The following is an 18,337-nucleotide window of genomic DNA, read 5'->3' on the forward strand; positions in this document are numbered from 1 at the left end:
TACTGTTGTACCAATGTGTTTTGACCATGACAGTTTACAATCCAGGGTTACTCCAAGCAGGTTAGTCACATCAACTTGCTCAATTTCCACGTTATTTATTAACATTTTTAGTTGAGGTTTAGAGTTTAGTGAATGACTAACCTATTCCTTGTGTAAGAATATTTTAAGATAATACACAACGGAGAGTACGAACGGTCAATAGGGAATTAACGATCAATGGAAATAGTTGGTTTTCAGTTCAACATCTGTTTAGAATCTGTGTAGGAATGTCAGTCCTGGACTCATGGCTACATGTGCCACATTGTCATTGGTCTGAATCATCTGTACATTGAGCCTGAAATAGGATACTTGTTATTTGGCCATTGGCCCAATTTAACTGCAAGGATTTCTAATTGGTCAACCACAGGCTAGTGTAGGGGTTATAAATTACCCCCGGTTACTTTGTTCTGTGGAGAAAGTCACTGAGGACAGAGGAGAATGAACCATCTACTTTCCAGCATAACATCCATGATTTGTCCTCTTTGAATAAACCTATTTTTCTCCCCATGATTTCCTTTGGGGTCTGTGTTGTTGAATAATAACATCAATCAATAAAATGTATTTATAAAGCCCTTCTTACATCAGCAGATGTCACAGAGCTATACAGAAACCCAGCCTAAAACCCCAAACAGCAAGCAATGCAGATGTAGAAGCACGGTGGCTAGGAAAAACTCCCTAGAAAGGCAGGAACCCAGGAAGAAACCTAAAGAGGAACCACGCTCTGAGAGGTGGCCAGTCCTCTTCTGGCTGTGCCGGGTGGAGATTATAACAGAACATGGCCAAGATGTTCATAGATGACCAGCAGGGTCAAATAATAATAATTGCATTGGTTGAAGAGGGTGCAACAAGTCAGCACCTCAGGAGTAAATGTCAGTTAGCTTTTCATAGCCGATCATTGAGAGTATCTCTACCACTCCTTCTGTCTTTAGAGAGTTGAAAACAGCAGGTTTGGGACAGGTAGCACGTCCGGTGAACAGGTCAGGATTCCATAGCCGTAGGCAGAACGGTTGAAACTGGAGCAGCAGCACGACCAGGTGGACTGGGGACAGCAAGGAGTCATCATGCCAGGTAATCCTGAGGCATGGTCCTAGGGCTCAGGTCCTCCGAGAGAGAGAATTAGAGAGAGCATACTTAAATTCACACAGGACACCGGATAAGATAGGAGAAGTACTCCAGATATAACAAACTGACCCTGGCCCCCCGACACATAAACTACTGCAGCATAAATACTGGAGGCTGAGACAGAAGGGGTCGGGAGACACTGTGGCCCCATACAATGATACCCCCAGACAGGGCCAACCAGGCAGGATATAACCCCACCCACTTTGCCAAAGCACAGCCTCCACACCACTAGGGGGATATCTTCAACCACCAACTTACTATCCTGAGACAAGGCTGAGTATAGCCCACAAAGATCTCCCCCACTGCACAAACCCGAAGGGGGCGCCAACCCGGACAGGAAGATCACGTTAGTGACTCAACCCACTCAGTGACGCACCCCTCCTAGGGACAGCATGGAAGAGCACCAGTAAGCCAGTGACTCAGCCCCCGTAATAGTGTTAGAGGCATAAAGCTGTCCCAACAGCAGAACTTTCTTTTCAGCACCATGGAGTGAATCCTTACCACTGCTACACCTGGCTATCAGCGGAGACTTGTCTGGCTGCAAAACAGCTCATTCAGCCTCATTTACTGCTTCTTTAAAAAAAACATGATATGGTTGACTTGCTTAAACAAATGTGGTTTCTACTGACAAGAGAGATGTACAAACTATGGCATAAGGGAACAACGAGCTTATAAGAGGCAATCCGTGGCCTCCGAAGTGGTGCAGTGGTCTAAGGCACAGCATCTATAGCCTGGGCTTTCGATCCCAGGCTGTGTCATTACCGGCCATGACCGGGAGTCCCATAGGGCAGCGCACAATTGGCCAAGCGTCGTCCGGGTTATGGGAGGGTTTGGCTGGAGGGCCTTAACTTGACTCATCGCGCTCTAGCGACTCCTTGTGGGGGTTCCTAGCGCCTGCAGGCTGACTTCGGTCATTAGTTGAATAGTGTTTCCTCTGACACATTGGTGCATCTGGCTTCCGGGTTAAGCGAGTGTGTGTTAAGAAGTGCGGTTTGGCAGGTCATGTTTCGGAGGACGCATGACTCGACCTTTGCCTCTCCCGAGCCCGTTGCAGTGATGAAACAAGATCGTAATCACGAAATTGGGGAGAAAAAGGGGGTAAAAATAAAACATCTGTAATTTCGATTAAGACATTAATAAGCAAGCTAGGACGGACGTAGTCAATATGATTATTTGTTCAGCACTTTTGAAATGTACAGTGACAGAATTCAGAACATGGGCCTTTCTTGCGGTATTCTGCCTGTACACCAAGTCAGAACCGTAGGATAAATAAAGGGGGCATATAAGCAGACAATGAAAGCTCTTACAATATTCAATGATTACATTTCTCTAAAACAGGCTATAGGCTGTATGTGCATCACCAAGTCAGAACAGTAGGCTAAGTTATGAGGGGGATAGCGAACAAATTATTACTGTGAGGCACAAGGGCTACTAACAGCTTACTACACAACATACACTTAGAGTTACTTTCTTAGCTACAGTATACATATCTCCTTGGCATATTACGTCATTTATGTAGCAGCATACAATACATTTTTGGACTCACCTTATTGTGCTGTGCTCACTTGAACAGGAAGGTGGCGCGGTGATCAAAGTCTGGCATTCTCTGGATTTATGGTGCTTTCAAGACAACTGGAAACTCTGAAAAAAACAAGGCTGAATCATGGCGTCAGGGAACTTCAGGTCGGAGCTCTAGAAAGAGGCCTGTGTTCCCGACTTGGAATGCCAAGTTGGATGGCTTTTCAAAACGTATTTTCCCAGTCGGAGCTAGAGTTCCAAGTTGTCTTGAACTCACTGAAGTCTGAGATTTTCCAGTTGTTTTGAATGTGGCAGAAGTCATGCTGGATTGACAGCATGGCCAATGTATTCAACCTTTTCTGGCCCATGGCATGTGAATATTCATCCTTTTAAGCTTGGAAAGGAGACCCTTAAACCCAGACTTGGACAACACACCCACTCCAACGAATAGTGGTAGGCCTGATCACCGACAACGATGAGACAGCCTATAGGGAGGAGGTCAGAGATCTGGCCGTGGGGTGCCAGGACAATAACCTCTCCCTCAGTGTGAGCAAGACAAAGGAGCTGATCGTGGACTACAGGAAAAGGCGGGGCGAACAGGCCCCCATTAACTTCGACAGGGCTGTAGTAGAGCGGGTCGAGAGTTTCAAGTTCCTTGGTGTACATCACCAGCAAACTATCATTTTTATTTATTTTTATTTCACCTTTATTTAACCAGGTAGGCAAGTTGAGAACAAGTTCTCATTTACAATTTCGACCTGGCCAAGATAAAGCAAAGCAGATCGACACATTGTAACGGTCTGAGTGTAGTGGGTGAGGAGTCAGGCGCAGGAAGCAGAGAGTTCAGGGGAGTGCTATTTTAATGCACAGAGAAACGGTGAACATAAGCCAACCCCCCACGAAAACACAGGGCGTAATGAACAAACAAATGCCCCAAACAGGGGGACTTAAACTGTCCAGAAAAAACCCACAAAATGGGAAAACACAAAACCCATAGAAGTGCACACAAGTACACCAAACAGACAGTCACAATAATTAATCCCGCACAAGGAACCAGGCGGGCCGGCTGACTAATAAAGCCTTACTACTAACTACCTAACTCAAAACAGGTGCACTCAATAAACACATAAGGAAGGGGAGGAAATAATCAGTGGCAGCTAGTAGGCCGGTGACAACAACCGCCGAGTGCCACACGAACGGGAAGGGGAGTGTCCTTCGGTAGGAGTCGTGACACACATACAACGACACAGAGTTCCACATGGAGTAAAACAAACATACAGTCAATAATACAGTATAAACAAGTCTATATACGATGTGAGCAAATGAGGTGAGATAAGGGAGGTAAAGGCAAAAAAGGCCATGGTGGCAAAGTAAATACAATATAGCAAGTAAAACACTGGAATGGTAGATTTGCAATGTAAGAATGTGCAAAGTAGAAATAAAAATAATGGGGTGCAAAGGAGAAAAATAAATAAATAAATTAAATACTGTAGGGAAAGAGGTAGTTGTTTGGGCTAAATTATAGGTGGGCTATGTACAGGTGCAGTAATCTATGAGCTGCTCTGACAGTTGGTGCTTAAAGCTAGTGAGGGAGATAAGTGTTTCCAGTTTCAGTGCTTTTTGTAGTTCGTTCCAGTCATTGGCAGCAGAGAACTGGAAGGAGAGGCGGCCAAAGAAAGAATTGGTTTTGGGGGTGACTAGAGAGATATACCTGCTGGAGCGTGTGCTACAGGTGGGAGATGCTATGGTGATCATGGTCCAAACACAACAAGACAGTTGTGAAGAGGGCACCACAACACCTTTTCCCTTCAGAAGGGAAAGGTGTTGCTCCAGCAGGTATATCTCTCTCTATATCTCTCTGAAAAGATTTGGCATGGGTCCCCAGATCCTCAAAAATTCTACAGCTGCACCATGGAGAGGATTGCATCATCGCCTGATATGGCAGCTGCTCGGCATCCGACCATAAGAAGCTACAGAGGGTAGTGCGTATGGCCCAGTACATCACTGAAGCCAAGCATCCTGCCATCCTGTACCTTTATAATAGGCGTGTCAGAGGAAAGCCCCAAAAATTGTCAGAGACTCCTGTCACCCTGGTCATAGACTGTATTCTCTGATACGCACGGCAAGCGGTACCAAAGAGCCAAGTCTAGGACCAAAAGGCTCCTTAACAGCTTCTACCCTCAAGCCATAAGACTGCTGAACAATTAATCAAATGACCTCCGGACTATTTACACAGACCCCCCCCCCCCCCACATTTGTTTTGTATACTGCTGCTACTCACTGTTTATTATCTATGTATAGTCACTTCACCCCTACCTACATGCACAAATTACCTCGACTAACCTGTACCCCCCCCACTCGGTACCGGTACCCCCTGTATATAGCCTCTTATTGTTATGTTATTGTGTTACTTTTTATTATTTTATACCTAAGTTTATTTGGTAAATATTTTCTTAACTCTTCTTGAACTGCACTGTTGGTTATGGGCTTGTCAATAAGCCTTTCACGGTAAAGGTGAACACTTGTCATATTCGGCACGTGACAAATAAAGTTGGATTTGATAGCAGACTAGTGATTGTTTGCAACGCTTGCAGTTAGCCACTGAGTCCTTCCAAACCACAAATTGTTGAATTTGCGATTTCCAACTTGTTGTGTAATTTTTATATCCAATGGCCGATGAGCACTACTGCTGTATTCATTTCTTTTTTACTTTTGCGTTTTACTAAGAAAAGGCTGTATGCTTTTTATTTAAGTAATATGTGTTCAGGAAGTGGAAATGTGTCTAATAACCTATACATTTGTTAATGAATATTTATATTTTGTGTTTTTAAGTTATCATTTCAGTTTTACTTGGTGTTATCACTGTTACACACAATACGCACACTCACGTTTTATCTATACTTTATCTTCATATGACAAGGATTGAAAAGGATTTGCCAGTACATTTACATTTTAAGTCATTTAGCAGACGCTCTTATCCAGAGCGACTTACAAGTTGATTTTTACCTTTATTTAACCAGGCAAGTCAGTTAAGAACACATTCTTATTTTCAATCACGGCCTGGGAACAGTGGGTTAACTGCCTGTTCAGGGGCAGAACAACAGATTTGTACCTTGTCGGCTCGGGGGTTTGAACTCACAACCTTCTGGTTACTAGTCCAACACTCTAACCACTAGGCTACCCTGCCGCCCAGTAGATTGTAGATGTGATTCATGATGATGACTGATTGTCTAGCTCGCTAGCTAAGATTTTGAATGTATGATGTTGACATGATCAGTCCAATCAAAGCTACAGTAGATATAACGTGATAACATTTTATATGTGGCCAATGACCTTGGGCCTTCTTGGATGGGCACTTCTAAATCTCATGAGTGGCAGAACACTGAGCCAATCACGGCGCAACTAGGGAACATTACCAACCCCTGCGCTCTGTATTTTCCTCTGGCTGCCCCACCACCAGAGAAAGTGGTGGGATCTCGGCTGAAACACCTGCATTTTGGAGCTGCCTTCCTCAAGAAAGCAAAGAGACCATGTTTGTATATATATATTTTTTTACATTGTTTGAAAACTGATATGTGACACAAATGAAATCACAAATGAAAATGTATTTGTCACATACACATGGTTAGCAGATGTTAATGCGAGTGTAGCGAAATGCTTGTGCTTCTAGTTCCAACCATGCAGTAATAACCAATGAGTAATCTCACCCAACAATTTCACAACAACTACCTTATACACACAAGTGTAAAGGAATGAATAAGAATATGTACATAAAGATATATGAATGAGTGATGGTACAGAACAGCATAGGCAAGATGCAGTAGATGGTATAGAGTACAGTATATACATATGAGATGAGAAATGTAGGGTATGTAAACATTATATAAAGTGGCATTGTTTAAAGTGGCTAGTGATACATTCATTTATTTTTCAGATGAGTCAGTATGTTGGCAGCAGCCACTCAATATTAGTGATGGCTGTTTAACACTCTGATGGCCTTGAGATAGAAGCTGTTTATCAGTCTCTCGGTCCTTGCTTTGATGCACATATTAATGCCAAAATAACATGCTAAACAGGTGGGGCTCAAATGACGTGTCACCCTGAATGATGGGTCGCCACTGGTCTATGCACACTCACTGGACTCTACCGATACACTCACATATACTTACACTGACACTCCAACACACACACGCTGCTGCTACTACTATGTTGATTATCTGTCCTTGTGACTATTACCCCTACCTACACGTACGGGGCGGCAGTGTAGCCTAGTGGTTAGAGCATTGGACTAGTAACCAAGAGGTTGCAAGTTCAAATCCCCGAGCTGACAAGGTACAAAATCTGTCGTTCTGCCCCTGAACAGGCAGTTAACCCACTGTTCCTAGGCTGTCATTGAAAATAAGAATTTGTTCTTAACTGACTTGCCTAGTAAAATAAAGGTAAAATAAATAATATTACGACGTGGTACCCCAGCACATTGACTCCGTACCGCTACTCCTTGATTATACCCTCATTATTATCTATTGTGTTTCTATTTCCTTACTTTTTAAGTCTCCAATGTTGGGAAAGGGCTAGTAGCATTTCACTGTAAAGTCTAAATGAGTCCAAAAACGTGATGTGATTGATTTTGATGATATACCAGAAGTCACCAAAACGGGTTTGTCCTGCCCACTTCATGCTGGCGAGCTCTATAGACTAAAGTCTATAGTATCTACTCGATAACACGTAAACTCTATGTGCATAAACTACTATCCTTTTCGAGGTAAAGTTACATGTCTACAACACCAGGTGGTGCTGTTGTAGTATGTCAGAGGCTCGTTGGCAATTTGGAAGATCAACCTAGAGTCACCGGTAGACGTAACTTAGTAAAAGTACATTTTACCAAATGAATACCTTTATGTTACGTTTCATATTGTATGTATTAATTTGTGGCTGTCCATCAGACATTTCGTATGATATGTTGCTAATTACAATTTATATTATATGTGCAAGTATGCTAGCAGATATCCATAGACTTCCAGCTATTGCGCTAATGCTAGTTCGTTTTGCGAGCCAATACTATCTCTAACTTCCTTCATACTGGACAGAGACTTAAAATGGTATCCATAAATTCATCTTTCTCTGGGGACGTAGATAAAGGCCTCATTGCCAAAATCCTGAAGTATGCCTTCAACATGTTATACTCATTGAAGTGCCTAGAATTTACGTTTACGATGTTACGTCTAGTCTATGACAGCAGGCTGCAGCTGTCCAAATCCCAGGTCGCTGTGTAATCCGTTGCATCCACAGGTTAATAAACTAGCATGCTAGCTAGTCTCTTGGAAAAGGTGGGTCGCTTGAAAACTAGATAATTACACGTATGTCCATTAATTGGCAGAAGACAAGTGACGAATATTATGAAGAATGCATAACTTTGAAAGCTGTGCTCGTCGACAAAAGCAAACCAGGCAAGATCGGGTCATTTTCAACACATTGAATTCCCAGGTAGCTAACGTTGGAAACTAAATTTAACACTATCGAGTTTAAACCTCTGCGATGAATTACTCGAGCAAACAGTTCATTCCTGAATGTTTAATTTGTTTACGTCAAGTGTAATGCTTTATTGAATTTATATACCGGTTTCCAGAAAGTCCCAGGTATTTCCATGTGTTTGGAAAAATATCTAATCGACTGCTAGTTTGGAGCTAGCCTAGCAAACATTAACTAGCTTGACGTGCGTGAGACTTCGCGAGTTTGTTGTTTGTGAACAATATGATCTTTGCTGACTAGTTAAATATTACATTAACGTATTTTAGATAACTAACTAGATACAACTTTGCCTGTTCATGTGATAACTTAGAGTGACTCACAAAACAGGGGTCCTACTCTATTTGGATGAGTTATTTTGCTAACGTTAGTTCAACCCTGTATGCTGACAACATGTTTTAAGTCTCAACGAAGAGCATTACGCCTCATGTCCTCCAGATTCATCAAACTGTTTGCGTTCCGGCGGAAGTCCTTCGTTGTCAATGGATCCGTCCGAAACGCTACGCTGGGGATGCCGCACTAGGTTTCGGTGCATTCTGCGTGCCGCATGAGTGAAATATTTTCCACTCCTGCTTTGCTGTACAGAACGGTGGTACAAACGGAAGTACACACACATACTCCCAACAAGTTGAAAAGCCACGCAGGTGCATCAACTACAAAAATGTGAGCTAGACATATGGCCAAATAAAACGCAGATATATCTGGTGGACATCGGGCATTACAGTCTGGAGTGTGATCAGGAGAAGGCATAGTGATGTAGTAAAAAAACATTTTTTCTTCTGTTATCAAAAAAAAAGCATACTTTTTTCTGTTATAAAAAAAACTGACCTCTGTCTTTTATCAAGTGAGGTGTTTTTCTAAGCTCCATGGACACCTTGGATAGTAGGAGTTTGCCCCGGTATTCTGATGGCGATCACAACCATTGGCTGATGGAGAGACCGGAAGACATGGATCAGAGGAGCCGGGAGGGGTGGCGGCTGGTAGATGTCCTGCTCTCCGGGGGTGCTCCATGGGGATTCACACTCAAAGGAGGCAGAGAGCACCGAGAACCACTGCTCATCACAAAGGTAATTCACGAGACAGTCTGCTCTATTATAAATCAATATTTAATACCATGCAAGAAAGGCCCTCTTCCAAGTCTGAGTTGTGAAATATCAGAGGACATTAATATGGTACACTCTTTACTGTTTTATGTTCCTGGTAACTTTGACAAATGTTTCCTGTTGTAGAAGGAAGTGTGCTTGTCTTAACAGGGTTGATGGATTTGCCTGTCAGTCTGAAGGTGTATATTCAGTAGGTCATGTGGAGACGAGCCTCTTTACTGCGTGATCCCAGATGGCAGAGCACCTTTAGGGAGATATGGTTAGAATTCGGTAAACTCTGGAGAAGTTGGATTTAAACAGTTATTTTCACACATTGTATGGCCCGTACTGACTGGTAAGACATTCCGGTTTATAGATTTGGCTTTGGTGACAGGAGGTTTCTCAGAAATGGGTCAAACAGAGGGCTGTTAAATATGTTTTTGGAGTAAGGGATGTCACCTTCAGCAGCGACAGACCAAGTACAGGTCTCCTGGAGCAAAGATACTAAGACCTCACACAGCAGAAAGACACTAGTGGAGGCTTGACCTCACACAGCAGAAAGACACTAGTGGAGGCTTGACCTCACACAGCAGAAAGACACTAGTGGAGGCTTGACCTCTCACACAGCAGAAAGACACTAGTGGAGGCTTGACCTCTCACACAGCAGAAAGACACTAGTGGAGGCTTGACCTCTCACACAGCAGAAAGACACTAGTGGAGGCTTGACCTCTCACACAGCAGAAAGACACTAGTGGAGGCTTGACCTCTCACACAGCAGAAAGACACTAGTGGAGGCTTGACCTCTCACACAGCAGAAAGACACTGGTGGAGTTGTACTGTAACTCAGGGCTGTTGTACTGTAACTCAGGGCTGTTTTACTGTTACGGTACTGTAACTCAGGGCTGTTGTACTGTAACTCAGGGCTGTTTTACTGTAACGGGTACTGTAAATCAGGGCTGTTGTTCTGTAAATCAGGGCTGTTGTACTGTAACAGGTACTGTAACTCAGGGCTGTTGTACTGTAACAGGTACTGTAACTCAGGGCTGTTGTACTGTAACGGGTACTGTAACTCAGGGCTGTTGTACTGTAACTCAGGGCTGTTTTACTGTTACGGTACTGTAACTCAGGGCTGTTTTACTGTAACTGGTACTGTAACTCAGGGCTGTTTTACTGTAACGGGTACTGTAACTCAGGGCTGTTTTACTGTAACGGGTACTGTAACTCAGGGCTGTTTTACTGTAACGGGTACTGTAACTCAGGGCTGTTTTACAGTAACGGGTACTGTAACTCAGGGCTGTTTTACTGTAACGGGTACTGTAACTCAGGGCTGTTTTACTGTAACGGGTACTGTAACTCAGGGCTGTTTTACAGTAACGGGTACTGTAACTCAGGGCTGTTTTACTGTAAGGGTACTGTAACTCGGGGCTGTTTTACTGTAAGGGTACTGTAACTCGGGGCTGTTTTAATGTAAGGGTACTGTAACTCAGGGCTGTTTTACTGTAACGGGTACTGTAACTCAGGGCTGTTTTACTGTAAGGGTACTGTAACTCAAGGCTGTTGTACTGTAACGGTACTGTAACTCAGGGCTGTTGTACTGTAACGGTACTGTAACTCAGGGCTGTTGTACTGTTACGGTACTGTAACTCAGGGCTGTTGTACTGTAACTCAGGGCTGTTTTACTGTAACGGTACTGTAACTCAGGGCTGTTTTACTGTAACGGGTACTGTAACTCAGGGCTGTTTTACTGTAAGGGTACTGTAACTCAAGGCTGTTGTACTGTAACGGTACTGTAACTCAGGGCTGTTGTACTGTAACGGTACTGTAACTCAGGGCTGTTGTACTGTTACGGTACTGTAACTCAGGGCTGTTGTACTGTAACTCAGGGCTGTTTTACTGTAACGGTACTGTAACTCAGGGCTGTTTTACTGTAACGGGTACTGTAACTCAGGGCTGTTTTACTGTAACGGGTACTGTAACTCAGGGCTGTTTTACTGTAAGGGTACTGTAACTCGGGGCTGTTTTACTGTAAGGGTACTGTAACTCGGGGCTGTTTTACTGTAACGGGTACTGTAACTCGGGGCTGTTTTACTGTAACGGGTACTGTAACTCGGGGCTGTTGTACTGTAACGGGTACTGTAACTCGGGGCTGTTTTACTGTAACGGGTACTGTAACTCGGGGCTGTTTTACTGTAACGGGTACTGTAACTCGGGGCTGTTTTACTGTAACGGGTACTGTAACTCGGGGCTGTTTTACTGTAACGGTACTGTAACTCGGGGCTGTTTTACTGTAACGGTACTGTAACTCGGGGCAGTTTTACTGTAACGGGTACTGTAACTCGGGGCTGTTTTACTGTAACGGGTACTGTAACTCGGGGCTGTTTTACTGTAACGGGTACTGTAACTCGGGGCTGTTTTACTGTAACGGGTACTGTAACTCGGGGCTGTTTTACTGTAACTGGTACTGTAACTCGGGGCTGTTTTACTGTAACGGGTACTGTAACTCGGGGCTGTTTTACTGTAACGGGTACTGTAACTCGGGGCTGTTTTACTGTAACGGGTACTGTAACTCGGGGCTGTTTTACTGTAACGGGTACTGTAACTCGGGGCTGTTTTACTGTAACGGGTACTGTAACTCGGGGCTGTTTTACTGTAACGGGTACTGGGGCTCCCGAGTGGTGCAGCGGTCTAAGGCATCTCAGTGCTAGAGGCGTCACTACAGACACCCTAGTTTGATTCCAGGCTGTATCACAACCGGCCATGATGTGCGCACTCCCTCAAATCTTTTGGAGAAAATATAATTTATATTTTATTCAGCTTTGATCAGCTATATTCTTCATACTATAAAATAATGGCACTAAATTCTAAGCAAATATTGTCTGCTAAATGAACTAGTGTTGCCCACAGCCATATGGCATGACCAGATCAGGACCTAACATGAGGACAACTCAGAGTATGCTATTCTGTTCTTCTGAAATAAACTACATTTTCTTCATTATGTTTCTTTAGACCTGTCTAAAATCAATAATGGATTTATTGTGATGGTGTAGGTAGACTATATTACATGGATTTATTGTGATGGTGTAGGTAGACTATATCACATGGATTTATTGTGATGGTGTAGGTAGACTATATTACATGGATTTATTGTGATGGTGTAGGTAGACTATATTACATGGATTTATTGTGATGGTGGGGGTAGACTATATTACATGGATTTATTGTGATGGTGTTGGTAGACTATATTACATGGATTTATTGTGATGGTGGGGGTAGACTATTACATGGATTTATTGTGATGGTGGGGGTAGACTTACATGGATTTATTGTGATGGTGGGGGTAGACTATTACATGGATGTATTGTGATGGTGTAGGTAGACTATATTACATGGATTTATTGTGATGGTGTAGGTAGACTATATTACATGGATTTATTGTGATGGTGTAGGTAGACTATATTACATGGATGTATTGTGATGGTGTAGGTAGACTATATTACATGGATTTTTTTGTGATGATGTAGGTAGACTATATTACATGGATTTATTGTGATGGTGTAGACTATATTACATGTATTTATTAGTATTTTTAAAATGTAGATGTTCCAAACGTCTGCATCAGTGGCTTGTAGGCGGGAGCCAGGAGATGCCAAATGTGTTTATGTTAATTTTGGTCAATTACCGTGAGCCCGACCGTTTTTTGCTTGACAATCACCGGCTGACAAAATGTTGTGACCTCCACAGCCTTAGTAGCTACTTCAAGTAAATTCCTGCAGTCAACTTGTGGAATATGTTAGGAGATAAAGCAGATTGCTTTCTTCATTTAACCTGTCACATTATAATGCATTCTGAAGCTTACCATAGTTCATCAGGAAAGTTGAGCCAGTCACGTGTTTGTTTGTAAATTACACAACAGGAGAAAGGAGGAGATGAGTCTAGCTGTGTATTAAGTTTAACATGCTAGTTATCTCAGTAAGTGGCTGAACTAATAAGGAGATGGGGCATCATATAGTGTTACCTTTCTGCCATGTTTGAGAAGTCAAAGCACTTTGGATGAGTTAGCAGCAGTGTTGGCTGTATAGATATCTTGACTTCCTCTTCTCTGAGCAGAGCAGGCCCTAGCTGCTCCAGAGACACTGCTCTTCTCTGAGCAGAGCAGGCCCTCGCTGCTCCAGAGACACTGCTCTTCTCTGAGCAGAGCAGGCCCTCGCTGCTCCAGAGACACTGCTCTTCTCTGAGCAGAGCAGGCCCTCGCTGCTCCAGAGACACTGCTCTTCTCTGAGCAGAGCAGGCCCTCGCTGCTCCAGAGACACTGCTCTTCTCTGAGCAGAGCAGGCCCTCGCTGCTCCAGAGACAATGCTCTTCTCTGAGCAGAGCAGGCCCTCGCTGCTCCAGAGACACTGCTCTTCTCTGAGCAGAGCAGGCCCTCGCTGCTCCAGAGACATGGCTCTTCTTCCATCAGAGAAGCATGTTTTAAATCCTTGTTCATTTGCACAATGTCTCTCGTTCACATTCACTTGTTAATGTCCAAACTCCCTGGTATGTAAGGGAACTCCCCCTGAAATGGACAAAAATGAATGGGAAGTCATTGGCATTGGACAAACCATATTCACGGTGTCCAATACCACCCAATTTGGCGTTGATTAGTGTAAAGTTGATTGCAAATGCCATATGGCAAATGCCAGGTGTAACACTTTGAAAATCCAACAGGTGGCAAGTGCGCTCCACTGTGGTTTTTCATATTGCAAATGCAACCCAAGTCAACATCCAAAAGCAAAATTTTGAAAAAGTGAATTTTTTTCCCATAACCTAGCAACCCCTTAAAACCTGATGGGGCTCGGGGAAATACTGCCCCCTTTGGATGAATTGTGTGCCCAAAGTAAACTTTTAAAAAAACTGTCAAAAATTGCTAATATATGCATATAATAATTATTATTGAATAGAAAACACTCTAAAGCTTCTAAAACCGTTCGAATTATGTCTGTATGTAAAGCAGAACTCACAGGGCAGCCATTCTCCCAAACTCTCTCTCTCTCCTAAGAAAGTTGCTCCAACTTTGACGTCATCGCCCCCACCCTTCCCAACCAGCTACGGATCTGGGAACAGTTTCTATTTCTTCAGCGCGCTCTCGTCTTTCAATGAGACGTGGAACGGAGAAAATAGCACGAGCTTTGACTGCTTGGCGGGCAAAATACTGAGGTGTCACGAGTTTTCAGGTGCGCGCTCTGTGAAAAGGGTCTTTTTTTTCCAGCTTGGCTGAAGAGAGTTCATTATGTTTGATTTAATCGCCAATTGTTTTGTACGTTAAAAACATCCTAAAGCTTGATTCTGCACTTAGTTTGACCAGTTTAGTCGACATATAATATGTAAATTTGAAGTTTTGATGCGCAATTTTCGTGATCAGAAGTCCTTTTTGGGGTAATTCACCTGAAGATGTTAGCTTTTGCTAATGCAAAGACACACCAACAGCAACCAAATGTTATATTAGGTAAGTATAACTCCTTCCACGACATTCTTGTCGAAGACCATCAAAGGTAAGGGAATATTTATGTTATAAAATTGTATTTTTGTCGAATCCAACATAGTAGAGAAATAATGCTAATGGCTGAGCGCCGTCTCAGATTATTGAATAGTGAACGAATTCTGTAACGTTAAAAATAAAAGCTTTCCACACCTGGCTTGTACAATATTTCCACTTCTTCAATCTCGTCAAGTTGGTTGTTGATCATTGCCAGACAGACATTTTCATGTCTTGCCGTAGATTTAAGTGAACTGTACCTGAGCCACTCGGGAACATTCAATGTCGTCTTGGTAAGTAACTCCAGTGTACATTCCTATCCAAGATGGCATAGCAGTTCAGACGTCTTTTGTCCTCGTCTTGTCGTGTCCCATATATATATATATATATATATATATATATATATATATATATATATATATATTTATATATAACTTTTTTTCACATACATTTTCCATAAACTCATCTCCTCCAAGAAGCTAGCCAGAAACTAGCCAGAAGCTAGCCAGGAGCTCGCCAGAAGCTAGTTAGCTTCTTTACTGGCAAATCGTTAGTATTCAGCGAACCACGGTTTGTGGTCATCAGCTATCCTTTAGCTCGAAAATCTATCGCCAGTTTTGTACGGCGCAGCTCGGAACGGAACATACCGGACCAATTTTTCTCTCCATGTCCCTGGATTTCAACCGCTAACTCTGGACATTCATACCTGGATCTCACAGCTAGCTAGCTGCTATCCGTGTGACTATCGGCTTTCGTCGATTCCGGAGCAAACATCAATTATTCCGGAGCTAGCCAGCTGAAGAGTTCCATCAATCACTCCTGGGCTGCAGTCACCTATCCGGACCTGTTTTACTGCCTACGCGGAGCCCCACCGGCCTTCATAACTGGACTGCCGACGTTATCTACCCGAAGGAGTTATCCGGCTGGCTCCTCCGTCGCGAAGTTACCTGAACGCCCATCTGCGGCCTGCAAACCGTGAGCTGTCTTATCGGCTGCTAACTGAATAGACAATCGGACAATTTATTATTATTATTATTTTTTTTTTCTTCTTGGGCCTCTATAACTATATCTATTGTTTTTATTTTTGTTGTTGTGTGATTTGGATTAATCCCCTCTACCACACGGAACCCCACTAATCTACTGACGGAACGCAAGAGGTGGCTAATAACAGACCTCCATCCTATGCTAGCTTGTTACCGATGGCCTGGCTAGCTGTCTAAATCGCCGTGACCCCCAACCAACCTCTCCACTCACCGGATCCTTTTGATCACTCGACTAAGCATGCCTCTCCTCTCCTTGTCCATTGCTGTTCTGGTTAGTGTTTATTGGCTTATTTCACTGTAGAGCCTCTAGTCCTGCTCACTATACCTTATCCAACCTATTAGTTCCACCACCCACACATGCAATGACATCTCCTGTTTTCAATTATGTTTCTAGAGACTATCTCTCTCTTCATCACTCAATACCTAGGTTTACCTCCACTGTATTCACATCCTACCATACCTTTGTCTGTACATTATACATTGATGCTATTTTATCGCCCCCAGAAACCTCCTTTTACTCTGTTTTTATTGCTTTTAGCCGCACCCTTATTCTGCTCCTCTGTTCCTCTGGCGATGTCGAGGTGAATCCAGGCCCTGCAGTGCCTAGCTCCACTCCTATTCCCCAGGCGCTCTCTTTTGACGACTTCTGTAACCGTAATAGCCTTGGTTTCATGCATGTTAAGATTAGAAGCCTCCTCCCTAAGTTTGTTCTACATTTACATTTACATTTAAGTCATTTAGCAGACTATTTATATTCACTGGTTTAGCACACTCTGCCAACCCGGATGTTCTAGCTGTGTCTGAATCCTGGCTTAGGAAGACCACCAAAAATTCTGAAATTTTAATTCCAAACTACAACATTTTCAGACAAGATAGAACTGCCAAAGGGGGCGGTGTTGCAATCTACTGCAAAGATAGCCTGTAGAGTTGTGTCCTACTATCCAACTATCCTCTAAAAACAAGTCTCTCACTGTTGCCGCCTGCTATAGACCACCCTCTGCCCCCAGCTGTGCTCTGGACACCATATGTGAACTGATTGCCCCCCATCTAACTTCAGAGCTCGTGCTGCTAGGCGACCTAAACTGGAACATGCTTAACACCCCAGCCATCCTACAATCTAAACTTGATGCCGTCAATCTCACACAAATTATCAATGAACCTACCAGGTACCTCCCCAAAGCCTTAAACACGGGCACCCTCATAGATATCATCCGAACCAACTTGCCCTCTAAATACACCTCTGCTGTCTTCAACCAAGATCTCAGTGATCACTGCCTCATTGCCTGCATCCGTAATGGGTCAGCGGTCAAACGACCCCCACTCATCACTGTAAAACGCTCCCTGAAACACTTCAGCGAGCAGACCTTTCTAATCGACCTGGCCGGGGTATCCTGGAAGGATATTGATCTGATCCCGTCAGTAGAGTATGCCTGAATATTTTTTTTAAATGCCTTCCTAACCATCTTAAATAAACATGCCCCATTCAAGAAATTTAGAACCAGGAACAGATATAGCCCTTGGTTCTCCCCAGACCTGACTGCCCTTAACCAACGCAAAAACATCCTATGGCGTTCTGCATTAGCATCGAACAGCCCCCGTGATATGCAGCTGTTCAGGGAAGCTAGAAACCATTATACACAGGCAGTTAGAAAAGCCAAGGCTAGCTTTTTCAAGCAGAAATTTGCTTCCTGCAACACTAACTCAAAAAAGTTCTGGGACACTGTAAAGTCCATGGAGAATAAGAACACCTCCTCCCAGCTGCCCACTGCACTGAAGATAGGAAACACTGTCACCACTGATAAATCCACCATAATTGAGAATTTCAATAAGCATTTTTCTACGGCTGGCCATGCTTTCCACCTGGCTACTCCTACCCCGGTCAACAGCACTGCACCCCCCACAGCAACTCGCCCAATCCTTCCCCATTTCTCCTTCTCCCAAATCCGTTCAGCTGATGTTCTGAAAGAGCTGCAAAATCTCGACCCCTACAAATCAGCCGGGCTAGACAATCTGGACCCTTTCTTTCTAAAATTATCTGCCGAAATTGTTGCCACCCCTATTACTAGCCTGTTCAACCTCTCTTTCGTGTCGTCTGAGATTCCCAAAGATTGGAAAGCAGCTGCGGTCATCCCCCTCTTCAAAGGGGGGGACACTCTTGACCCTAACTGCTACAGACCTATATCTATCCTACCATGCCTTTCTAAGGTCTTCGAAATCTCACCATACCTTCTCTGCTATGCAATCTGGTTTCAGAGCTGGTCATGGGTGCACCTCAGCCACGCTCAAGGTCCTAAACGATATCTTAACCGCCATCGATAAGAAACATTACTGTGCAGCCGTATTCATTGATCTGGCCAAGGCTTTCGACTCTGTCAATCACCACATCCTCATCGACAGACTCGACAGCCTTGGTTTCTCAAATGATTGCCTCCCCTGGTTCACCAACTACTTCTCTGATAGAGTTCAGTGTGTCAAATCTGAGGGTCTGCTGT

General features: G+C 43.6%; 1 protein-coding gene across 3 annotated transcripts in view; it reads left to right on the top strand.

Annotated features, from left to right (window-relative positions):
* Nucleotides 1–7,923: 7,923 nt before the first annotated feature.
* shroom2a (shroom family member 2a) overlaps nt 7,924–18,337 on the top strand; it is a 134,945-nt gene continuing 124,531 nt past the window's right edge. For 2 of the 3 annotated variants that reach the window (XM_064936256.1, XM_064936259.1), the window contains exons 1-2: nt 7,924–8,006; nt 9,051–9,272. In XM_064936256.1, coding sequence (XP_064792328.1) covers nt 9,072–9,272 — 201 coding nt within the window. In that variant the 5' untranslated portion in view covers nt 7,924–8,006; nt 9,051–9,071. Of the gene's footprint in view, nt 8,164–9,050; nt 9,273–18,337 lie in introns of all 3 variants that reach the window. The other variant, XM_064936257.1, reaches the window with a different exon arrangement.

Source organism: Oncorhynchus masou, chromosome 24 (genome assembly GCF_036934945.1).
Source record: "Oncorhynchus masou masou isolate Uvic2021 chromosome 24, UVic_Omas_1.1, whole genome shotgun sequence".
NCBI classification, from domain to species: domain Eukaryota; kingdom Metazoa; phylum Chordata; class Actinopteri; order Salmoniformes; family Salmonidae; genus Oncorhynchus; species Oncorhynchus masou.